The sequence below is a fragment of the Octopus sinensis genome, linkage group LG22, assembly GCF_006345805.1.
Source record: "Octopus sinensis linkage group LG22, ASM634580v1, whole genome shotgun sequence".
Taxonomy (NCBI): domain Eukaryota; kingdom Metazoa; phylum Mollusca; class Cephalopoda; order Octopoda; family Octopodidae; genus Octopus; species Octopus sinensis.
The window spans coordinates 16,754,440-16,780,594 of NC_043018.1; the positions used below are offsets into that span (position 1 = coordinate 16,754,440).

Genomic DNA, 26,155 nt, shown 5'->3' on the forward strand with positions numbered 1-26,155 from the left:
AGTAGATAGATATATTTATTGTACCAACATTGGCTTTTAAGTGGTCATATTATATTGTGGTATTATTTTGATGGAAATTGCATCATGTGTATGTTTGTGGCCTGCTGATCAGTGTGAGAATTAGGTGATTGGTAAATGTGCCAGAGAAATAGTCAAGAACTTCTGAACTAAGTCATTCAGCAGATGTCAACTTCCTGAAATAACTGGGCTTTTGGTGGCTTACACAGAGTGAAATAGATGTGGAAGGCTATCAAGAGTGTATGTGTGTGGTGTGTACACACACACACATACATACATACATATATACATTTATTATGTATATACAAATTGGTGAGAATCGTAGCAGCAACTAGTGTTTGCGTGCATGCAGCCCCAGTAGCATCAACTGCAGCAATAATGCATAACAACAACAACAACAACAACAACAACAATAAGAAGAAGGCATTGTTTTAAAAGAAGGTGCTGTTTAGATACAGGTGTTATGGCTGTAGTGGCGTGTTGGACGTTGTGGAGCAGGGGGGAGTGTACCGCAGACCAGAAAAATAAGGGGCACTCTTGACTGCGATTGGAAAGGGGGAAAAATGATACATTTCAAAACAAAGCATAAAAAAAACCTTTTGTAGAATTTAAATATTTCCTTTTAATATATTTTTTCCTTTTCTTTTCCTGTTTATCATTTTTTTGTATTATTTTCATATTTTTTTTCAATATTTATCGTTTCATTTAACAACAATTCAAAACACAAAATAAACAGAAATATAACAAATATTATATATATATATATATACTCTCTGTAACAGTAGTAGTTTTTTGTTATTTTCTATATATATGTAAATATATATACGTGGGTGTATATATATATTTGCTTTTTTATCTATTTTTGTTGTTTATATTTTTCCATTCTTAGCATGTATGTATGCGAGTGCATATATATATATATATATATATATATATACTCACATATGCACACACACTGTGTATTAACTATTTCATGTGTGTATGTATGCACATATATACGCATGCATATACACACGTTGTCGCTATATCACAATTTCACATTGAAGTTCATTCATGTTTTTTACACCTATATAGTGTGTGTACATAGAATGTGTGTGTGTGTGTGTGTGTATGCATGTAAATATTGTGTGCATATGGAAGCTTTTGGGTGTGTGAGGTGTTTGTGTGTGTGTGTAAAATGCTTTTATTAAATACATCACTTGAAATAATATATCACATAGACGGACGTGTGCATGTGTGTATGTGTTGTAAATATGTGCTCACAGACGCACAACTATACATAATTATATATATTGTATGTGTGTGTGTGCATGTATGTATATATATGTATGTATATATATATATATATAATATATATATATATATATATATATATTCACATATAATTACATATATTGGAAAACTCACATGAAACATTGTATTGTGTACAGGTATGCAATCTATACATCGTGTTTGAGTGTGTGTGTGTGTGTGTATATATATATTTATATATACTTACATGTGTATAAATATATGCAATGCATGTGTGTGTGTGTATATATGAATCGTACATATCACTTCGTCTGTTCCGTGTACTGTTTATAAAGTTCGCTATTTCTTTTCATGATATCCAAACACGACCCTAACAACCGTTCAAAAGAGTCTCTTTGTAAAAATGCCACCTGTATGTCACCAACTGCGTATACGTTGGCTGACCGTGGTTTATTCTCTATAAGTGCCAGTTCTCCGAAATACGATCCCTTGCACAATCGACCCACCTCCTCCACTTCTCCTTCAGGGTCGTCTGGTTTATGGGAAATGGTGACCCTTATCTCACCCCTTTCCACAAAATACATACCGTCAGCTCCGTCCCCCTGCTTGATGATCTGGGTTTGGTCTGAGTAGTTTTGCGAGACCAGGGCATCGGCCAAACTCATTCTTTCGTACTGGTCGAGCGATTTCAAAATGGGTACATTTTCCAGGAATTCCTCGTACATTTTGCGTTTATTGCAGGCTCTTTTCAGAACGATTCGCCGAAATGAATTTCGGTCCATCGCCCATAACGTGCCCTCATCCGACACAGCAGTAACGGTCGCCGAACGTGGCTTGTTATACAAAAGTGCTAACTCACCGAAGCTGCCCGTATCTACGAACTGGTGGACTTTCCTGGTAGTTCCGTTAGTTTCCACAAACACATCGTAAATTCCGCTGTCTATCACATAAAAATTATCTCCATCGTCTCCCTGGGTGATCACTTCTTCCCCAGCATTCACCTTTTTCCCGAACATCGCATCAAGAACTTCCTGCATTTGGTCAGAATCCAAAGATCGGAATATCAAAATGCCGCTAACGGCTTCTGTCAGACGCCGACGTTGTTCGTCCGTTTTCGGGTGGACGACTTTCTCATCATCGTCATCTTCTTCAGGGTCATACTTTTCGCCTGAAATAGAAATCCGACGTTCGTAACGATTCGAGATGTTCGTTTTAGGCTTCATCGATGAAGGTTCTGGTTCTCCAGCTTCGCACTCATCCACCACGATGTACATGGGGACCGTTTTAGGTTTCCGATTTTCTCGCACCCTCGTGAAATAGTCTATTGCGAAGTCGTAGATGTCAGCCGGCCTCTCTCGTAGAACTGCTACAGTGAAATCTCTCAACATATCACCAAGACCCTCCGGGATTTCAAAGCTCATGACTTTTGTTTTGTGGTTGTTTTTTTTGTTGGAGGAAAAAATTTATTTTCTATCGAACAAAAAAATTATATTTTTTATGTATTTGTGAAAGTGAGAACAGAACAAAAAAAAATGAATATTCTTCGAAATTTTTTTTTCTCTCAAAAAATACCCGATTCTCTATAATTATAATTATAATAATTATGATAATCTTTTCGTTTTTGTTGTTGAATATTATGGATATTATAATAATGATATTTGTTGTTGGTGGTGGTGGTGGTGATTGCAGTAATAATGGTAATAGTAGCACTAGTGGTAGTAGTAAATTGCAGTGGTGAAAATGGTTGGAATGATAATAGTGTTGGTGGTGGTTGTAAGATTTAGTGTAGTGTTTGATTGTAATAGTAGTAGTAGTTGTTGTTGTTGTTGTTATAGTCGTAGTGGATAGCAAGAAAATGTATTTTGTAGCTATGTTATATACTACTATTACTAATAATAATAGTTTTCGTTGTTAATTTTAAGCTGATGTTGGTGATGATGATGATGATTGTAAAGTTGTGTAAGTTGTTAGGCTGTAATTAATTTGTGATTAATCCAAAAAGTAAAGAGAACGTGCCTTGTATATTACTGGTATACATTTATACACCCATGTGTGTGTCGATGTATATAATATCAGTGCATAGAGTACTCCCGTGTTAGCATCTCCACAACTTTAAGGTAAGAACTTTTCCACAAAACGTTTCTAAAACTGTTTGGAAACGGAGCTTCCTCATCAGCCTCCTCCACTTTGGTTCGACTTCTTCGCCATATACAGTTATTGTTGGTTCCACTGTTTGTTTGTTTTTCCCTTTTTTTTTTTTTTGGTTCTTTTTGCTGGAGTTTCTGTTTTCTTTCCGCCAACCGAGTAATAATATATATTGCAACCGTAACAACAAAAATAAGTTTTCTTCCGAAAAGGTATATAATTAAATAATTAAGCAGAAAAAAAAAAAACAGGAACAAAACGAAAAATGTAATAAACGAAAAAAAAAAATGAAGATAAGATAAACGGAAGAGGGGGGAGAAAAAGCCCCACGAACTTGTCTCTTCGACAAACGTGTGTATTATATTAGAATAACGGTGGTTCCTGCTTGTCACCGCTGCTGCTGCTGCTGCCACTGCTGCTGCTGCTGTTGCTTGTCAGTATTGTTATTGTTAGTAGTAGTAGTAGTAGTAGCAGTGGTAGTGGTTAAAGCAGTCGAAGTCACTGTAGTAGTCAATGTTGTTGTCGTCGTCACTGGAGGAATTATGTTCTTGCAGTTGTCGTCGTTGTTGTTGTTGATGTTGTTGGCATTTAACTGATTATTCCTGTTGTTGTTGTTGTTGCTGTTGTACTTTCTTCCACTCAACTTGTTCCTTCTAAAAGCAAAATTCCTTCTTTTCGTTTTAAAATCTCCTTCTTTTTTCCTTCCCTTCCTTTCTCATTCATCAAACTCTTCTTTTTTCCCTTCTTTCATTCCTAATTCATTCTATCGCTCTCCTTCTTTTCTCATTCTTTCTTCATTCCTTCCTCCTTTATCTTTTCTTATTCCTTTCCTGATTTTCTTTCCCCTTTCTTTCTCCAGTCACTCCGTGAAACATATTATTACATATAACATTTCTTAAAACTTGTTTCTCTCATATCCTCCTCTTTCGCGCACCTTGCCTTCTTTTTTATATGTGTGTATATATGTCACTCTTTTCTCCTCCTCCTCTAGTCCAACTTTCGCGTGTGTTTGTTTGTTGGACAAAAACTTAAATCCAAGCAATCAGACTCCGCAGGATGGATCGATTCTAAGGGAATCCGACCAAATATTTCTCTCAAAACTCAGGTTTTTCCATGCTGTTTTTCCACCATTTAGTTTCGTCTCTTTTTTTCCCCCTTCTTTTTCTTCACATTCTACTCTCACTTTCTAGCTCTCCCTCTCACTTTCTAGCTCTTCCTCTCTCTCTCGTTCTCTCTCACTCGACAGCAGCTTGATTAAAATGTCTATTTATCTGCCGCGTGTGTATGAGATTAAACTGGGAAACTGTGAATGAAAGAGCGGCGGCGAACGACTATGAAAGAAAGTATTACAATGAAGGAGAAAAAAGTGTGTGAAGAACTTCGATGTGTGTGTGTTCACATTCTCTCTCCCCCTCTCTTTTGCTCTCCACAAACACAAAGACAAACTGGTCTATACACCTACCTGGGGAAATGTGTGTTTAATTGGTACACGTCACATAACTATACACCCATGCACATAATACACATACAAAGCTGCAGTTAAAGGTGGAGTTTTTTTTCTTTTTCTGTGTTACTACCTTGACGACCACAGTTGTCCGTCATTTAAAGTTGTGCGATGTGAGAAGAAATTCAAATCCTTGCCTCGAAAAGTGCCAACGAGAGAGCAGTTTCTATATATGCAGATATACACACATTGCACACACACACATATATACGTATAAGGGTATAAGGTAAACATATATACATGTATACACATATATATTAAATATATGTCATATATATTTTATACATGTGTGTGTCGCTTTGCTCTACAACATGCGCGCGCTTCTCAGAGCTAAGCAGTCAAACGGTCTCTCTCGTTCCGTTGCCATCCCTTGCTATTCATCCGCCTCTTTTCTGTGCTCTACACACCATCTGATATATATATACTGCTGGATGTATGGTGCTATAATGGATATCGCTTATTATAATCATAGGTAATGCAATCAGCTATTGCTTATTGTTATCAAAATGAGTGGGTCCCAATACGCTTGCCTAATATATTGTTAATATCGTGTACTTAATGTTATCATCCGGTTATTGATGTAATAACGATATCAGACTAACTTTGCTGTTTGAAGAAGAGCAGAACGGATTACGGAAGTTTTCGACCCAGGAGGGGAATCATTATTATAACCTCTAAAAAGAAAATATACCAAATCACAGCAAAAACTTTCTGAATTTTCTAAATAACAGATTTTGCTGTTGTATGTCTATACGCATGTGTGTTTGTGGGTTTTAACGTACACATTTTTGTACATGCCTGTGTAGACTTATCTTCTCAACCTTTCGGGGTCGATAAAATAAAAGTTCCAGTTTTGTTGTCCCTGGAATGTAATCGACTTGCCCCTTTAAAGTTGCTGACCTTGTACCCTAGATTTAGAGATAACTATCTTTATTAGGCCGGGGAATTGATAAGAATCTAGAGAGATATTTTCCTTTCTGAGTTCAAATCCTGTCAAGTTTGCTTTCGTCATTCTGGGGAGGGTAGTCTTAAGGCATAAACAAACAGGACATATGCCTTGGGTTGACACAGCACTAGGGGCTGGATCTATGTATTAAAAGACTGGGGCCCCCAGGGCATGGTTTGGTGAGTTCAAATTCCGCCGAGGTCGACTTTGCCTTTCATCCTTTCGGGGTCGATAAATTAAGTACCAGTTACGCACTGGGGTCGATGTAATCGACTTAATACCTATGTCTGCCCTTGTTTGTCCCCTCTGTGTTTAGCCCCTTGTGGGTAATAAAGAAATAGGTTTATGATGTTGTTAAGACGGTTCTGTCTCTGGGGTCGATAAAACATCACCACCTGAAATTTCTGGTTTTGTACCTATATTAAACGTTATTATTAATGTACTAATTATAATGTTAATTAAAAAAAAACTAAAAGCTGAAGTGTTAGTAGCGTTAAAAGTGAGGAAGTGAAAAAGCGCGCGAGTGATGAGAGAAGGAAGAGGAGAAATGCAAGAGTGAAAGGTAGAGAGGAATAATGTGAGTGAGTGAGGAAATGAAGTGGAGGTTGTCTTTACTGAGTGCCAAGTGCTGAGAACAAGGAAAACCTTATTAACAGCATAGCAGCAGCTGTTATAGTTGTAATAATGGAAGTAGCAGTGGGAGTAGTTACAATAGTGAAGGTAGCTATAGTTATGGTAGGGGTCATGAGGTCGGTGTGAGAAATGTAGAGCGTTGTTGTTTAGCACCAGGTCAGCTGATCAGGCGAGATCCAGTACAACTCACAACCACGCCAACCGTGACTCTCTCCTTTTGTTAAAATGCTAACTGAAACTAAAATTTATAGAACAGATTTTATATGCTAGCGTTTTGCCTGCCAATCCCAGGTCAGATCCAGCCGTGACGATCACCTCTGATTTGGCTATCTACGAGCAGGCAGATCCAGTAGAACTCACAACCACGCCAACCGTGACCCTCTCGTTTCGTTAACATGCTAACTGAAACTACATTTAGAGAACAGATTTTATATGCTAGCGTTTTGCCTGTCAATCCCAGGTCAGATCCAGCCGTGACGATCACCTCTGATTTGGCTATCTACGAGCAGGCAGATCCAGTAGAACTCACAACCACGCCAACCGTGACCCTCTCGTTTCGTTAACATGCTAACTGAAACTACATTTATAGAATAGATTTTATATGCTAACGTTTTGCCAATCCCAGGTCAGATCCAGCCGTGACGATCACCTCTGATTTGGCTACCTACGAGATTAACTGACGTGTCTTTTCTTTCCTTTTCTTTTTCTTTTTTTTTCTTTTCAACCCAGTGAGATAGTAGGATGTCGTTTCAAGAAGATTCGGCTATTGTTTCTAGCAGGTCGGACGACCATGTAGCACTCCCCTCAGTTGGCTCATGAAACTTCCTGGTAGTGGTAGTAGTAGTAGTAGTAGTAGTAATGGTAGTAGTAGTAGTAATAGTAGTAGTAGTAGTAATAGTAATAGTAGTAGTAGTAATGGTAGTAGTAGTAATTGTAGTAGTAATAGTAGTAGTAGTAATAGTAGTAGTAGTAGTAGTAGTAGTAGTAGTAGTGTAGTAGTTGTAGTAGTAGTAATTGTAGTGGTGGTGGTAATTTTCTTATGCGTGACGCCTCACAGTTTGCTGGCAAAATGCGTAACGAGAACAACAACAGCAAGAACAATAATCCATTTTTCTGTAGACAGAAAGGCCTGGAACTTTCGAGAGAGTGGGTGGTGAGTAGTTTTGCATCGACGCCGCCTAGGGGCCCAAAGTCGACTTTGGCGGAATTTGAACGTTTGAACGTTTTACCCCTTACGTGCAAAATACAAAAACGATTCTGCCAGCACCCCCCCCCCAACCCGCCCTAAAGAAAAAAAAAACAAAAAAGAAACATAAAAAAAAATAACACAAATAAACGGTTTGTTAGTATGTTCAATGTCCAATGTACCCCACCACCGCCGCCGCCGCCGCCACCGCCACACCAACTAGCGCTGCTGTTATATGTATTGCCCTGTTGCTAATACGAAAAGCGCTGAAGGCGGCAGCAGCGGCCACAACGCTTACTCGTTTGTCATGTTTAACGCTTTGAATTTGTAGGGAAGACTGGCAACGTGCATATATCGTGCTGGCAGACTCGTTAGCGCGCCGGGCGAAATGGCTTAGCGGTATTTCGTCTGTCGTTACGTTCTGAATTCAAATTCCGCCGAGGTCGACTTTACCTTTCATCCTTTCGGGGTCGATAAATAAAGTACCAGTTTCGCACTGGGTGGGGGGTCGATGTAATCGACTTAATCCCTTTGTCTGTCCTTGTTTGTCCCCTCTATGTTTAGCCCCTTGTGGGCAGTAAAGAAATATATATATATAATATATATAATATATATATATATATAATATATATATCTAGGCGCAGGAGTGGCTGTGTGGTAAGTAGCTTGTTTACCAACCACATGGTTCCGGGTTCAGTCCCACTGCGTGGCACCTTGGGCAAGTGTCTTCTACTATAGCCTCGAGCCGACCAATGTCTTGTGAGTGGATTTGGTAGACGGAAACTGAAAGAAGCCCGTCGTATATATGTATATACATATATATATGTGTGTGTCTGTGTCTGTGTTTGTCTCCTTAGCATTGCTTGACAACCGATGCTGGTGTGTTTACGTCCCCGTCACTTAGCGGTTCGGCAAGAAGAGACTGATAGAATAAGTACTGGGCTTACAAACAATAAGTCCCGGGGTCGATTTGCTCGACTAAAGGCGGTGCTCCAGCATGGCCGCAGTCAAATGACTGAAACAAGTAAAAGAAAAAAAAAGAAAAGAAAAAAAAATATATCTATATATCTAAAATGTGACCGTGTGTGTACCGTTGGCGATTTTTTCCCTCTGACTTCCCTTCTCTGGATCTTTCCTTCTCCTATGTTTCCGACGAAGAGCTCCGCTCGAAACGTTAAACTCTCCTTCTTCCCTTCTTTCCTGAGCATCCAATAATACTTTATTTGTTCCACGTCCTCGCGTTGCTGTGTTTTTTGTGTGTTTTCTTGTTTGGATTAACTTTATATATATACATATATAGTTAGAGAGAGAGAGAGAGAGAATTCAATTTGAAAACTCCACCGGAATGAACGAAAGCGCTAATGCATGATATATGATATAAGTTATATGATGTATAAAAACATGTAATATACAAATAAATATCTGTAAATATAAAACCATCCGAATTTCTGAGTACCTCATTTCTTCTAATATAAAATACCTGTACATCATCTCCAAACCTTCTAATATATATATATATATATATATATATATATATATAAAATGAATAAAAGAATGGAGTCCATTCTTTTATTCATTTTAAATATTACACAAATTACCACACAAGAACACGGAGTTTCTACCCTTGGCATGTAGCTTCAACCGTGTTTTCTGACGTGAATTTGCTACCCAGGTATCGGTTAACCGAATTATCAATACTAGGATAATTCATTCACCTACTTAAATATATATATTATATATATTATATATATATATATATATATATATATATATATATAATATATATATATATATATGTATATATATATATATATATATATATATATATATATATATATATATATATATGTGCATGTATACATACATGCAGGCAGGCATACATTCATGTGTACGTGCGTATTCATACACACGCGCATACACATTCCAGCATTGTAGAGATTTGTATGTATATGATGTGTACCTGTGGAATCTATATGCGGCAGATGAGAAGAGAGAATGAGAGAGTTAAATATAATTACCGCTCTCTATGCACGTACTGGTTCAGATCAATACAGATAATTGATTGACATTGCATCGATCATACAAATCCTTCAACAGGTGATTAACCCTATTGATGGTCTGGGAGGGTGGTGGTAGAGCAGTCAGTTATTTTTGCATCCCATTCCGTCCCAATCTCTAAATTGTTACTTTATTTTATCGATCTGAGTAAGCGGGAAAGATAAAGTCGCCATTTGAGCTCAGAAAGTAAAGGGAGGTAATTAATTTCGGAGGGATTTTGTAAGGCGCCTTAAAGAGTCTGCCGACCCTGCTTCCATAAAGAAATATGCGGCATGATCCACAGAGACGTGCGAGGGCGATGGTGGGGGTGTAGACATAAAAAACCCCATAAATATGTACTTATGTAATACATATAAATTAGCTAAAATATATGAAGATTAGTGGAGGCGCAATGGCCCTGTGGTTAGGGCAGCGGACTCGCGGTCGTAGGATAGCGGTATCGATTCCCAGACCGGGTGTTGTGAGTGTTTATTGAGCGAAAACACCTAGATCCCCACGAGGCTCCGGCAGTGGGTGGTGGTGATCCCTGTTGTACTTTTTCGCCACAACTTTCTCTGTTAGCCAGCGGGGGTGGCGTCATTGAAGGCTAAAACAATACGAAGCGCATTGTGACCAGCGATGTGTAACAACATCTGATGGCCTGGTCGGTCACGTGATCACGTGATATGAAGATTAACAATTGCACAAATTTTATTAATCAAAATAATTCGTATATGTAAAACCTTAGCCATATATCAACAGGTTTGAGTCGACAACTCTGAACTAATGGAGGTCTGGAATATGCAACATGAATTGCACGTTCTTTCTCTCCTGGAAATTTTTGTTTAGCGTTTTGTTTCGTTGCAAAATGGTGACTTTATTTCAAGACAAACACAGAAGCACCGACGCTTGTAAGTATAAATACACACATACAACACACACACACACACACACACACACACACACACACACTCATTTATACACTAACTCGCCCATTTTTCGTACATGTATGTAGGATGTATGTATCTACTTTATATATGGTTATATATGGATATACACATTAGCATTCCGCTAAATCAGCCATGAATTTATATGGTAAATATATATATATATATATAGATATATATATATTATATATATATATATATATATATATATATATATATATATATAAAGGGAAAGTTTAAGAAAATAAACAAAAGTCGAAGGCAGGTGGAGTACAAACAAACAAATGTATTAGTATAGCGCTCAGGAATAGAAAAAGTCTTTTACGTTTCGAGCCTACGCTCTTCGACAAAAAGATACACAGAAAAAAACAAGTAGAGAAACAAGGAGAGGAAAAAAATGCGTGTAGGAGCTAACGATCTATCATGGCAGACCGATTTAGCCAAAACTATCGAGTGATCGAGTTGTTACTACTGACGAGTATACGACTGATAGACGAAACTAGTCGAGTCCAGTGAACCTAGATTCGCTCATGTAACAGTCATTGCCTCTGTCCCTCTATACATATTATGCGCTTCATACAGCATTAAGAGCGTTGACTCTTATTTCTTGCATTACAGGTATTTCAGTACCCTCAGTCACAATTAGTGACTATTGCATTTTTCTTTTATGGACGGTGGCGGATTAACCAGGTTGCTAGCTTGCCCGATGGCAAGTGGGGCTTTGCGCCATTAGAATCCATATATGGGGGTCCATATTAGCATCTAAAAGGCCCATCCCCTCAAGTTTGAGAATTTTTTAATGCATTATTTCAGCCTGGCTGCGTTTGTAGACTGTTGAAAAGAATGCTTTTAACAAAAAGAAAAAATTAAATGAGAGCAATGTAGTTGCGGGTGCCCCACCCCCGCCTAGTCTCCTAGCAACCAATATTTTTAGACCCAATCCACCACTGTTTATGGATATAGATTTGTGTGTGTGTGTATGTATGTGTGTGTGTGTGTGTGTGTTGTGTGTGTGTGTGTGTGTACGTACGTATGTTTGTGCGTTTATCCAAGTTTACATTAATAAACTTAAGTAAACAGTATAGAAAAGTTTTAATATATTGAGTTCACAATTGAGAGAAAATACAAGCGTAATTTGAATTTCAAATCTTTTACATAAATGTACTGTGGAATCACTGTATTAGAATATATCAGCGTCTATTTTATTGACAAATGTAAACATGCATTGGTAGAATTCAAACCTATGTTTACCACACACACACCCACACACACAACTAATTACAGGAAATACAAAACACAGGAGTTCACAGCAGTTGATTTAGCTCCGTGGGAAATCAGAGAAGGCTTCTTTTAATGTTTGTAATTGCAGGTCCTTCATCAAAACAGGCAGCTTAGAAGTGTTTTTGCATTAGGATGATATTTAGTTTTTCGTGCAAAAGCAGAAATAACGAATCTTGTTTAGACTTAATCGCCGCAATTAAAAAAGCTTCAATTAAATTCCCCCTGTAAAATAAATGTAAAATTTAGTAAAAAGAACAGATAAGACATGTATGTAGGTGGGTTTTTTTTTACGTGTGTGTATGTATGCTGGCTTTCTTTTGTGAATGCATGCGGTATATTTCTTTGCCTGGTTAAGTGCTTGTGTAAATAATGACGTAAGTGTTCAAAATTTGATATTTTTGCAAGAGTTCGGAAGGTCGTATGTACTTTGTTTTTAACGAGTTTACAAATACAATCTGAGATGAAAATCTTTTTTAATTACTGTCAAACACTAACGAACCCAAAAATACAGACATTTTGATTTAAAAACACTTCATCAATAGACAAATAAACCTTTAAAGTGTGTTGGAGTAGTTTAGACTTTAGTCCTTGAGCCGAAAAAAAAGAATTTAAAATTGTTTTGCAGACATGGATGTCCGAAGTAACAAAAGTTGAGTGAGGTTTCTTGGCAGACAAATCTGTACAGAGAAGGGAAATGGGAGAACTTTCTTCGTTATTTTCATGCTCTGTTTACACATATCTCAAAAGAACACAATCTGATATATGCACACCCAGAAAGACTCGTACCCATAAATCCTTCACCCATGATCTTTCTTGCAATAATTCTTTTTATTCTTCCTATTAAGAGCCTGAAAAAAAAGTAGAGTACAGTCCTTCGCTGAAATAGGGATGTGATGAAGCAAAATGAAAAGGAAGGTTATGAGTACCTTGGCATACAATGAAATCATGGTGAAGGTAACAAAAGAAGAGCCGAGGAAAGAATACGTCCGAAGGCTAATATTGGAGTGGCGCTCAATCCAAGCTAATACATGGGTGATAGCATCACTTCGGTATGGAACTGGAATCATAAACTGACAAAAGAAAGAACTGATAAGTATGAATACGAAGACAGGGAAACTATTGTGAGTGCATAGAACATTTCATCTCAACAGTGACACTGATTGGTTATACTTGTCCAGAAGAAAGGGTCAGGGTTAGGGTTTTGTTCAGTTGTCAGAACTGTGCTGAATCAGGGGAAAACATTTAAGACTGGTTTGTAAAAAATTCCATGGAACCATTGTTAATGCATGGGAAGAAGTCCGGCATCATAAGAACTTAAAATTGTGCTAAGAGAAATTTAAAAAGGAAAAACATCCACACACACACACACACACAAAGAAAAAAATGGCATGGAAAGGGGGAAATGTACGGTCAGTTTGCAAGAGATACGTGTGCAACAACAGATAGAGAAGGTCGGTGGTTATGGATGTGTAGGAATGACCTGACGATAGAAACAGAAGCAGTTACATGCATAGCATAAGAACAAGCATTGAGGAGAAACAATATGAGCGAAAACTAAAAGCGAAAAATACAGAATCCGTGGTGAGAGGGGTGGGGCAGTGAAGCACATCGGATGTCCGAAATTGACACAACGCGAATAGAAAAGATATGACCACGTGACAGGAATGATCGATTAGGCGCTTTATCAAAATTATGGCCTACAAAATCAAAGAGGCGGTATGATAAGGCGGCAACTGGCAGAAACGTTAGCACGCTGGGCGAAATGCTCAGCGGTATTTCGTCTGCCCGTTACGTTGTGAGTTCAAATTCCGCCGAGGTCGACTTTGCCTTTCATCCTTTCGGGGTCGATAAATTAAGTACCAGTTACGCTCTGGGGTCGATGTAATCGACTTAATACCTATGTCTGTCCTTGTTTGTCCCCTCTATGTTTAGCTCCTTGTGGGTAATAATAAAAAAATAGGTATGATAAGGCGGCGAGCTGGCAGAATCGTTAGCACGCCGGGCGAAATGCTTAGCGGTATTTCGTCTGCGTTACGTTGTGAGTTCAAATTCCGCCGAGGTCGACTTTGCCTTTCATCCTTTCGAGGTCGATTAAATAAGTACCAGTTACGCACTGGGATCGATGTAGTCGACTTAATACCTATGTCTGTCCTTGTTTGTCCCCTCTATGTTTAGCCCCTTGTGGGTAATAACAAAAAAAGGTATGATCAAATCTCAGAAGGAGTTATTAAGGATGAGGTTTGCAAAATCCTGTGGGATGCCATTATTCGGTGTGACCATTAGATTAGATATCGGAAACCCGTCCGACATTAGGATGATGAAGAGAAAAGAAAAGAAAAACATTCCTGATAGAAAAAAACAGTGAGCAACTATGACAAATTGAAGTGGGAAATATGCAAGTCATGGGCAATGAAAAAAGTGGACGTAACAGCAATGGTTATTGGCGCGCCCGGAAGTATCAGCACTCAGCTACCAACATGGCTTAAAAGGATTGGTGCAAATGTACAGATAGAACACTTTCCATCATACCCAGCAAAATAAGCTGGGAGTCTTCATGAAAAAACAACAGCAACAACAATAATAATAACCCTTTCTACTACAGGCACAAGGCCTGAAATTTGACGGGAAGGGACTAACCGATTACATCGACCCCAGTGTTTCATTGGTGCTTAATTTATCGACCCCAAAAAGGATGAAAGGCAAAGTCGACCTCGGCGGAATTTGAACTCAGAACGTAATGACAGACGAAATAACGCAAAGCATTTCGCCCGGTGATTTATACATACAGCTTGCTTCACTCTTAACCAGAGTTCATCATAGAATTAACAGGGAAGTTGTGCTTATATAAGTAAATGTAGGAGATGGCAGGGAAGAAATAGAGAACCAATAGACCCATGTTCGGTGGGTGAGGTAGGGTGAGGGAAGAGCGGTTCTACGTCGTTATTTTCTGAATGTGCCTAATTTCAAAGAAAGAGGTAACTCCATAACTAGTCTGGTCCAGGAGAGGGGGCGGCGGAAAAACAGCGGTAAATAACGGTTAAGTGATTAGAAAACGATTGTAGTAGTTTGTGCGATGGCGAAATTAGAAATAATGAATGATTAAGTCGTAGAATACCGAAGAGGCCAGATTTTTGTGAGAGAAGTAAAGCGCTTTGTGGTTTTATATTTGCGACATTTTTAGCTATTTTGGTGATCCAGGAACCGTCAAATGTCTTTTGCGGATTATTTGTAGCTCTGCGGGTGAGCAATATAAAATATGTATTAGGGATGTGGAGGTATACTTTTTATTTATCATTTATTTATGCTATCAAACGTTGAGTTTATATAACTATAATTTATATAAGTGCAATATAGGCGCCGGAGTGGCTGTGTGGTAAGTAGCTTGCTAACCAGCCACATGGTTCCGGGTTCAGTCCCACTGCGTGGCATCTTGGGCAAGTGTCTTCTGCTATAGCCCCGGGCCGACCAATGCCTTGTGAGTGGATTTGGTAGACAGAAACTGTCGTATATATGTATATATATATATGTGTGTGTCTGTGTTTGTCCCCCTAGCATTGCTTGACAACCGATGCTGGTGTGTTTACGTCCCCGTCATTAGCGGTCCGATATAATAAGTACTGGGCTTACAAAAGAATAAGTCCCGGGGTTGAGTTGCTCGATTAAAGGCGGTGCTCCAGCATGGCCGCAGTCAAATGACTGAAACATCTAAAAGAGTAAAAAAGAGTATAAGAAAAAGAAGGAAGAGGAGAAGGAGGGGGAGACGGTGGTAGAAGAATGACTGAAGGAGTGTGAGCAAATTGCTGGTATTACCTGATATTTTAATTTTCCTATTTGTTTTCATTTCAAGATATGTCCCTTTATTAAAATCAGTCTACGAAAGCAATACTAAACAGATGTGAACTATTCTACATATCCGGGTTTGTTTTATCGCGTCTTCCAGGCCACATTCCAAGACATCCTGGCACTTGAGACTTTGCTCCAGTCGTTAAAAACCCTCTTTTGACACTTGTTATCATCTTTTATGCTTGTATGTATTTAATCGAGACTGCATTCGGACTTGCAGGTTTCCCCCGCTTATTTTTCACTGAGATTTTAGTCTTTATTACAGACAAGCAGTATCGCCCGGCGTTGCTCGGGTTTGTAAGGGAAATAACTATATAAGCATTTTTAGAGATGTAAAGTATAATAGCCATCTCAATATGGCTAACCACAAAGGAGGGGTGTTACTGTAGCTTTTTACGTTCTGAGATTTAATAATAAATTTTTAGTGAGTTACTTCCCTTATATATGCCAAAAATGCATTAAAATGGGAAAAATTGATGGTAATTTTTTTTTTTAATCGTAGACTCATCGTAGACGCGCGCTAATACCCAGAAGGGCTCGATATGAATCACGACTATAAGATACCCGGTTTTGGTTAAACTGCACCACAGAATGTGGGAGTAGTTAGGAATCTAAATCGTAGGAGACAGACATCACACAACCTCACTTTCATATATAAAGATTTAAAGAGTTAATATTTGTTGTGGCGCTGGGCTACAGTTTGTAAAGAGACAGAGTTTCGTGGGTTTCGCTCATCAGATAAACTATTTCTGACTGTTAGCTTATCATGTTTGTTAGACACTAATAGAATTGTGCACTCTTTGACAAAACTGGATATAAAAAGGAAGCAAACGATATAGAAAAAATATATTTAAGAATAATTTATAAAAATAATCTATACAAATTGATACGAACTTCATTGCGCGTGACGTGTGGCTTCCTGGTTTAGAGACTCATCCACCACACAGGATCAATCACACGGGATCTATGCTATTTTGGGTCACTTGCCTGCGGCGCAAGTTTGCTCCATTGTATAACACTTTTAGTTCTTTCTCGAAATATGAACTAAGAAGTATAACAATGAAAGTCAAAATTTTGGTTAAAGAATTATATTAACCTTATTCAGAATGAGAAGCGGTGAGAATAATTAACCTTTTTTGATCTTTAACTATTAAAGTTTCACAGTAAAGCACTCTTCATGTTGGTTTGAGGTGTGATAGTTCTAATTAACCGCTTTGTTGTGGATGAAATCCTTTCCCTAAAGACGAAATCCGAACGAAATCCATCAAATGTAAGGCGTTAGTCAGTTTCCTGACGGATTAAGTCGATTATATCGATCCCAGTGAGTAACTGGTACTTATTTAATCGACCCCGAAAGGATGAAAGGCAAAGTCGACCTCGGCGGAATTTGAACTCAGAACGTAGCGGCAGACGAAATACAGCTACGCATTTCGGCCGGTGTGCTAACGTTTCTGCCAGCTCGCCGCCCTGGTCAAACCGTTTCGTAAACAATAGAGAGCGCTCAACCAACATTTTCTCTTCGGCCAAACCTTGATGAACTTCTTCAAGTTTCACGTAAGGGTAGAGAGGTAAGTGTTGTCTTCTAGTAGGTGTGCCGAAAGGTAGATGAAAGTGGCGAGAATGGTACGAGTGAACGGGCCTGCCTTGAGCTGGAATGAGGAAAGGAAACGAAAAAAAAAGCACCTGCCTCAAAAGCCAGGGTTTTTATGGGGTTTTTATAGGGTTTTTCCATGAGCAGCCCTCGAACGTCTCTTCCATATTGAGGATTATGCATTGTTGACCTTATTATTTTTTTTATAATTCTATTAGTCTTGTTTACACGCAAAAGCCTCACAACTACACACACACAAACATTTTTTTTTTTGTTTTGTCCTGTGCTGTCCATAATGTTTTTCTTCATGTAAACCCGTGATTAATAAAGAAATTATTATTATTGTTATTATTATTATTATTCTATGTTTGACTTTTGCTTTATATTTGTACAAGTTGGCTCCAAGTCTCACCCAGAGACCTCAAGAGACAACAGGGTTGGAAGTTCATGTTGTTGTTATGCCTAGTGTCCATATATTTGGGGGGTGGGGATGTTGTACTAATGAATGTTTAAAAAAAAAAAAAAGTTTTTTTTTTTTTTTTTTTAAACCGAAAATTATGGTTGTTTAAAACCTTGAGGTTACATAGAGAGTATTTTGCGTAGGATATGAGCAGTTCCCATGAGCACTATCTTTTGAACTTCTGCCATTTTTGGGTTTCCTGGTATCTGAGTTAGGTAGCTATCAGCCCCTTTTGCTATCATTCCCAGGGCACCTATGACAACAGGTATTGTTTTAGTCTTCAGCTTCCACATTTTGCTGATTTCTATTATTATTATTATTATTATATTATTATTATTATTATTATTATTATTATTATTATTATTAGGGTGATGACGACTTTAACCATACCATCGGATTGAAGTGGAAAATATCTTAATAACCTGCCCAAGAACTGCACCAGACCCAGCCGACCCTTCAATACTTATGAGACTCCAACCGTGGACAATTCTTCATGAAAATTCAGTTGAGAATTCTTGGATGCGAAGAGATATTCTACATTTTGGTATCCTGAAGAATTGTGCGTGGGCGGGAAGAGGCGACAAAAACCTGGAAATACAGATGCCTGCAGGCAGATATGGCAGATATATACATAATGTCTGACATATATACACAATAAAAGCTTGTATACTCTACATGTTTATATATATGTTGGCGTACATGTATATACATTCATGCATACATACATACATACATACATACATACATACATACATACATACATACATACATACATACATACACACACACATATATATACATACATATATACATAGATACATATATATGTATATATATATATATATATATATATATATATATATATAAATATATATAAGGGGAAAGTTTACGAAAATAAACAAAAGACGAAGGTAGGTGGAGTACAAACAAACAAATGTATTAGTATAGCGCCCAGGAATAGAAAAAGTCTTTTACGTTTCGAGCCTACGTTCTTCGACAGAAAGATACACAGAAAAAAATAAGGAGAGAAAAAAAATGCGTGTAGGAGCTAACGATCTATCATGGCGTCCTGACCTCGGACAGTGGTCAGACGCGAGAGGGACAGTAGGGGAGATAACAGGGTCAAGTGACTTCCAATACGAAGGTGCCCCCAACACAAAGGTGCACTGTACTTTGGCCCTTAAAAATGTTTCTGGTACCCAACATATATATATAAATGTACGCTCTGGCGTACGGGTACTCTTGACTGAGCATGAGCCAAATAGCTCGAAACAGTTAGTCTCGCGATCCTTATACCTGAAAGAGGATGGTAGGGGTTTGGTGTCCTTGCCAACAATATATTGTGAATAAAGGGTGCAGAGTCGCACCGATAACCAGTTGGCGGAGAATATGCCTAGGGTTAAACAAGCAGTAACACGAAACAACCACTTTCATGTGGCGACTCACTTTACTTTTGTGTGTGTGTGTGTATATATACATATATATATATATATATATATATATATATATTATATATATATATATGTATGTATGTATGTATATATATGTATATAATGTCTAATAAACACACACACGCACTCACATCTGTAATAGAAGAAAATCTGTTATAGGCTCCCGGAAATTCTTCTATTTTCCTATACCAGCAGCAGCAGCAGCAGTAGCAGCAGCAGCAGCAGCAGTAGTAGTAGTAGTAGTAGTAGTAGTAGTAGTAGTAGTAGTAGTAGAAGTTGCAGTTGTCGTAGTAGATGATACAGAAGTAGAAGAAGAAGAAGAAGAAGAAGAAGAAGAAGAAGAAGAAGAAGAAGAAGAAGAAGTAGAAAAAATGCGAAGGAAGAATGAAAAGAGGAAGAGGAAGGAGAGGAGGAGGAGGTGGGATGTATAAAAATGTTTGTGTGAGTTGCTTCATCAGTTGCTGCTGGTGTTGTTAGACTTTAAAAAAAAAGACGGTTTTATTGTATGTGTGAGAGTATTTAAGGTATTTCCTACATTTCAGAATTAGGAGCAGCCCATCATTTCTCTTCTCCTCAATTATAATGAGCATTCGCCTCCAACCCCACCTCCAATCCAACGCATATCTGGTGGTCCCACTCACACACCCCATGTCATTCTTAACTTGTCTGCACTCCAAACTCAAGTACAGACTGGAATTTTTGAATAACTTACGTTATTATTACAATTATTATTATTACTATTATTATTATTACTATTATTATTATTATTATTATTATTATTGTTATTATTATTATTATAATTATTATTATTATTATTATTATTATTATTATTATTATTATTATTATTATTATCATTATTATTATTATCATTATTATTATTATCATTATTATTATTATTATTATTATTATTATTATTATTATTATTATTATTATTATGTTTTTTCCTTCTTTCTTCAAATTTTCTTCCGTTTCTCGCCGAGAGTTTTCCATACACCTAGGGCAGAGAAGCACATTGTATGCATTCCCAGATTACAGACGCAAACTCACAGATAAAATATGTATTTAAAAATTAATAAATAAATAAATTCATGGATGGATGTTGTTTTCACAGTGATATTATTATTATTATTATTATTATTATTATTATTATTATTATTATTATTATTATTATTCTATGTTTGACTTTTGCTTTATATTTGTACAAGTTGGCTCCAAGTCTCACCTAGAGACCTCAAGAGCCAACAGGTTGGAAGTTCATGTTGTTGTTATGCCTACTGTGCCATATATTTTTTTTTTGGGTGGGGGGAGTTTTTGGTGTTGTACTAATGAATGTCTAAAAAAAAATTTTTTTTAATTAAAAAAATTTTTATTATTATTATTATTATTATTATTATTATTATTATTATTATTATTATTATTATTATTGCTATTGTTGTTGTTGTTGTTGTTTATGGCAAGGACGAGCGCTCCGTGAGTTATCCACTAGTTTCCATTGTTATAAGTCTATTTCTGTTGCCTGTTTGTTGAATAGTGTGTCGATATTTTGAGCAGACCATGAGGGTCTGTGCAAAAGTTAATAACATCTGTTCTAAAGGGAGATATTTCGAAAGGGAAGTTTTTTTTCTTTTCCAAAAGTTGTTTAAAATTTCACAATGGCGGAGTCTTCTTCGTCAAACAAAGACGAGAGGTTGGTGAGAGGTAGATTTGAAGGCGAAATTGACTTTCCAATCAATCTTCAACAAACATACGAAAACGTAGTACCACCAACACTACCTCCACCAGCAGCGGATACACTGAGGATAAGGATAACTTATAAGATAATAGGAGTTAAAGGTCGTAGATTAGAACGAGTGACAAATCGAAAAATGTTTAAGTCTAGTGTGGGGACACCAAAACCTACGTTGCAAAAGAGACGAGATATGGCACTGTAGAGGTGAAAATTTCCTCAAAGGAAGAGGCAAAGAAGCACTGTACTTTGGCCATAAAAAAATGTTTCTGGGACCCATATACCTGGAACGTAGAAGGGGGAAAATAAAAATTGCAGATATATCATAAGAAAGAGAGATCTGATGGTTGATGACAGCTGACATAGAGGACAAAACAGATATTCTACAGGTGAGGAAACTGCACGAACACACCTATTTGGAATAAAACCTTCTAATTTAGCTAATTTGTAATTAATTTGATTCGTTCGAAGAAATGAATAATCATCGCCGAATCCGACGATGATCCATTTTCATATATTTTTGCATCTGTTTCTCTACGAAAGAGAAAGGGAGGGAGAGAGAGGGGGAGAGAGAGAGGGAGAAAGAGGAGAGTAAGAGAGAGGGGGAGGGGTAAGAGAGAGAGGAGAGAGGTAAGAGAGAGAGAGGGGGAGAAGTAAGAGAGAGAAGGGAGAGACAAGAGAGAGAGAGAGAGAGAGAGAGAGAGAGAGAGAGAGAGAGAGAGAGAGAGGGAAAGCGTGATATACAGTCCCTGCTCCCTCTCTATTCGTTTGAGTAGGTGTGTTTTGTAAATGTATTAAATTTAGCCTACATTTTTATAACCTCAATTTATCCCTTTCTTTATCCACAATTTCTCAAGCCCCTCCATCCATCTTCCCTCTCTTCGTTGGTGTTATTATAGTAACAACACCAACAACAACCACCCTATTATAATTATTATCATTACTGTTATATACTTTTACATAATAGACGTCTATTCTCGGTTTAGGCGTCTCGGAGGAATTTCACTCAAAGAAAAAAACGTGTGGAATAAAGAGAGGAATCTTGTTTGAAATAAAAAGCTATGTGTGTGTATGTATGTATGTTGTATGTATGTATGTATGTATGTATGTATGCATGTATGTATGTATGTATGTATGCATGTATCTGTGTATGTATTATGTGTGCATTAAATAACGTGTGGTAACTACAGAGGTATTGCTCTTCTATCAGCTGCTGCAAGGTTCTGGCAAATATTCTTTTTGCCCGCCTGAATGGGTGTCTCTTAAATGATGTCCTGCCTGAATCTCAATGTGGCTTCAAGTCTGGTGGAGGGACAATGGATATGATTTTGAGAACAAGATAGTTGCAGGTGAAGTACTATGAGCAGAATATGAATCTTGTTCGGATATTCATTGATTTAACCTCTCTACATCTTGCAAATGATGTATCGACCTCGGCAGAATTTGAACTCAGAACGTAGCGGCAGAAATACTTATTTCTTTACTACCCAGAAGGAGCTAAACAGAGAGGACGAACAAGGACAGACAAACGGATTAAGTCGATTACATCGACCCCAGTGCGCAACTGGTACTTAATTTAGCGGCAGACGAAATACTGCTAAGCAGTTCGCACGGCGTGCTGACGATTCTGCCAGCTCACCGCCTTAACAACAACAACAACAACAACAGCATTAATAACAACAAATAAATTTGTTGTCAAGTATAAACCGGCCGTTACTGACGATTGAGAATGGCTTGGGAACATGTACCGTCCTTTTGCTAATTGCTTTCGGTGCCCGTGTAATTACGATTGGATTAAGACACACATCGGAACATCGATGATATATCAGGTGGAAGAAAGAGCTGTGCAAACACTCATCTCCGGAACTCGTTACAGCTGAAGGGACATAAAAATCAATGTGAAGTGATGTGCCTGGCTCAAGTATATAATGCATCGGTGAATTGAACTCGCGACCTTATGATCAACCACTCGCCTTTACGGTGCACTAATAGTAATACCATTAGTAACAAGTTTATTAATACGAGGAACGTCACCATCAATATTTCCTTACAGCTTCATCATCATCATCATCATCATCATCACCAACAGTATCACAACCACAAACGACTACGACAATCACGGCAAAGCAATAAGATTAATTAAACGATATTTTTTCTCATCGTCTAATTGAACGACTTAAAAGGAATATTTCCAATGGAGCGTTATTAAATCAAGTCACACGCCTACACCCCCTCTCTCTCTTGCTTTCCACTGCAAACATCTATCACGCACATACCTCCCTTCACATAACACCACTACCACCAACACGATCCCGGCAACCATTACCACCATCACCTCCACCTCCACAACAACACCTCATAAATGACATCTCAATTCCAAGTAACCGCTTCAAACAATTCTACATTCTAATTTGTTAATTGTGACCTGCATTAAATACTCTCTGTAAAAGTTATAGACATTAGTGACCGCCAGATTTGCCGAATCCTTTGCCAAGACTGACAAAAGACCCTGACAAATTGTCTAACAGTGGCAGCAACGCAATAAAAGAAGACATTTGTATTTGATGGTTGAATAAAATCAGTAAGTTTTGTATCGAATACCCCGATTTACCCTTCATTGTTCCCTCCCACCTCACCCTGGGAAAAAATTTTCTCATTAACATTTTTCATTCCTCATTCTTGTTTCCTATTTTTGTTATGATTTCATCTTCATTTTGCTGGATGTGACAGGCAGCGAAAGACATACCTTCAGGCTAGTTACAGTCTATGCTCCGACAAGGGCAGGACCACCAGATTACTTCAGCCGTTTGGAAAACTTCCTGAAAACATCCAGCTCTCTAGTGTTAGTGACGGATTGGAATGGAGTTTTAGATATAAGGTGGGACTATGTAGGTTTGGCAGGTAGGAGAGGAGCGTGCAAAAGCCTCGCAAAACTGCTCAGATGACTCCAACTCTCTGACAGGTATCGACTAGATTTCTCGGATGTGCCAGTGCGGACTTCTGTTGTCGTCAAAGTAAATGGTCAAAGTATCGGAATCGTTTAGCATCACACGTTCGGTCTGCAAAGGATGCCCACTCTCGCCCTTTCTGTACGTGCTGACTATCGACTCATTGCTAACGAAGTTGGATGATTTCAGGGGCGTCCCACGTAAATAGCAGTGACCGGCACTATCCTAAGGGAATAGGAATCGGTGACAGGAGCAAAGATTAAGTAAGGGCGAGGCACCTGACAGCTAGAGCGTCGTTAGGCGCTCACAGTCCTCTGTCAGTCGGGTAATGCGGTTGGTGGAAGTTTCACTTAGATATTCTATAGAGGTTTGGTGTCGGGCGTCGACGTTCTTGGAGAGGCTCTGGGCGTCGATGAGAATGAGCTGACAAGTCTGTGCCGGAGGACTTTCCAGCCAGTGTCCAGGGATAACTTCCAGAAATCCATGGTCTCGAGGAGTATTGCCGGTTCAGCATAAACTCAACAGGCATGGAGGTGCCGTCAGCCGGGCTTGCTAAAGGTGCGCGCAGAGTGACGAAAATGTTCAGCGCACTTCGTCCAGTGCCCGAGCATTGCTGAGTTGTAGGCTTATGTCGAACACTTGCTGTCGCGTGTAGGTCGGATCCGGCTATCGGCTGAGTCCATTCATAGTTCGCAACGTCGCCAATTTTTGGCCGTGAAGAGCAGGCAGTGTTTCTTTGTCTGTTGGCTTTAGCGAAAGAGGTTGAGTGGTGGACCTGGTTGAAATGGCTGAAGATAGATGCTTTCCGCTTTGGCGAAACCCTCATCAACATTTTCAAGTTTCATTTGAAAAGGAAAGTGAAGTGAGAGAGGAAAGTGTTGCTGCTCAACAATTTTGTGGCAAGAATGGTCCGAGTGAACGGGTCGACTCTAAGCATGTGCCTTGTGGAAGCGCGTTGCTTAGTGGTTAGAATGTTAGACTCATGATCGTAAGATTGTGGTTTCGATTCCTGCACTAGGAATCTGTTTTTACACGCTTCAATCCCATTCTATTTGCATTGTACTGTCCTGTGCCGTTTCCGGTCATTTACATGGACCCCAGTGGTGAATAAAGAAAAGATTATTATTATTATTATTATTATTATTATTATTATTATTATTATTATTATTGCTATTATTATTATTATTATTCTATGTTTGACTTTTGCTTTATGTTTGTACAAGTTGGCTCCAAGTCTCACCCAGAGACCTCAAGAGACAACAGGTTGGAAGTTCTGTGCCATATATTTGAAGTTTTTTTTTTTTTTTGGTGTTGTACTAGTGAATGTCTAATACATAAAATAAGATTTAAAAGAATTTAAAAAAAGAAAAAAAAATGTTTGTTTTAAACCTTGGGATTACATAGAGAGTATTTTGCGTAGGATATGAGCAGTTCTCATGAACACTATCTTTTGAATTTCTGCCATTTTGGGGTTTCCTGGTATCTGAGTTAGGTAGCAATCAGTCCCTTTCGCTATCATTCCCAGCGCACCTATGACAACAGGTATTGTTTTAGTCTTCAGCTTCCACATTTTGCTGATTTCTATTTCAAGATCTTTATATTTGCTCAGTTTTTGGTAGGTCTTGACAGATACGTTTACATCGATTGGGACAGTCATATCAATGAGGAGGCATGTTCTTTGTCTGAAGTCTTTCAATATGATGTCTGGCCTATTTGCATCTATCTTCCTGTCAGTTTGAATGGTGAAGTTCCAGAGGAGTGAGATGTGGTCATTTTCAAGCACTGGAGGTGGATTGTGTTCCACCAGTTTTTTTCATGGGGCAAATCCAGGTTTTTGCAAATTACCCAGTGAATATATTGTGCAGCTCTATCATGCCTATTGAGGTACTCTGTAGGCGCTAGAAGACTGCATTTGGAGACAACATGGTCAATGGTTTCATTTTGTTGTCGGCATACACGACATGTTGGGCTACTGCCGTTCTTTAATATGTTGGCCTGGTAGTTTCTTGTTGGTAGGCATTGATCTTGAGCTGCTATGATAAACCCCTCTGTTTCAGATTTTAAGCCAGAGGCCATTAGCCATTGATGTGTCAGGGCTTTGTCAATATCTGCATTATTCGCTCTCTTTGGGTATTTGCCATAGAGAGGTTTTTCTTGCCATTTATCATTCAGAATATCTAAGGCCGCA

At 38.3% G+C, this 26,155-nt stretch overlaps 1 protein-coding gene and 1 long non-coding RNA gene across 2 annotated transcripts in view; one reads left to right on the forward strand and one right to left on the reverse strand.

Annotated features, from left to right (window-relative positions):
• Positions 1-981: 981 nt before the first annotated feature.
• The window catches only part of LOC118767500, a 34,590-nt gene continuing 9,416 nt past the window's right edge, over positions 982-26,155 (forward strand). The window contains exons 1-2 of the long non-coding RNA XR_005003422.1: positions 982-1,265; positions 8,448-8,455. This is a non-coding gene — a long non-coding RNA (uncharacterized LOC118767500). The remainder of the gene's footprint in view (positions 1,266-8,447; positions 8,456-26,155) is intronic.
• LOC115223200 (cAMP-dependent protein kinase type II regulatory subunit-like) lies at positions 1,331-2,819 on the reverse strand. The gene is made up of 2 exons (XM_036512168.1): positions 1,542-2,819; positions 1,331-1,486 (listed from the first exon to the last, which is right to left on the reverse strand). Exon 1 carries the CDS (start codon positions 2,688-2,690, stop codon positions 1,572-1,574), a length of 1,119 nt encoding a protein of 372 aa, XP_036368061.1. The 5' UTR covers positions 2,691-2,819; the 3' UTR covers positions 1,331-1,486; positions 1,542-1,571.

Excerpts from the sequence above, each read along its gene's own strand:
- LOC115223200 (XM_036512168.1), bottom strand. The coding sequence starts at position 2,690 with ATGAGCTTTGAAATCCCGGAGGGTCTTGGTGATATGTTGAGAGATTTC.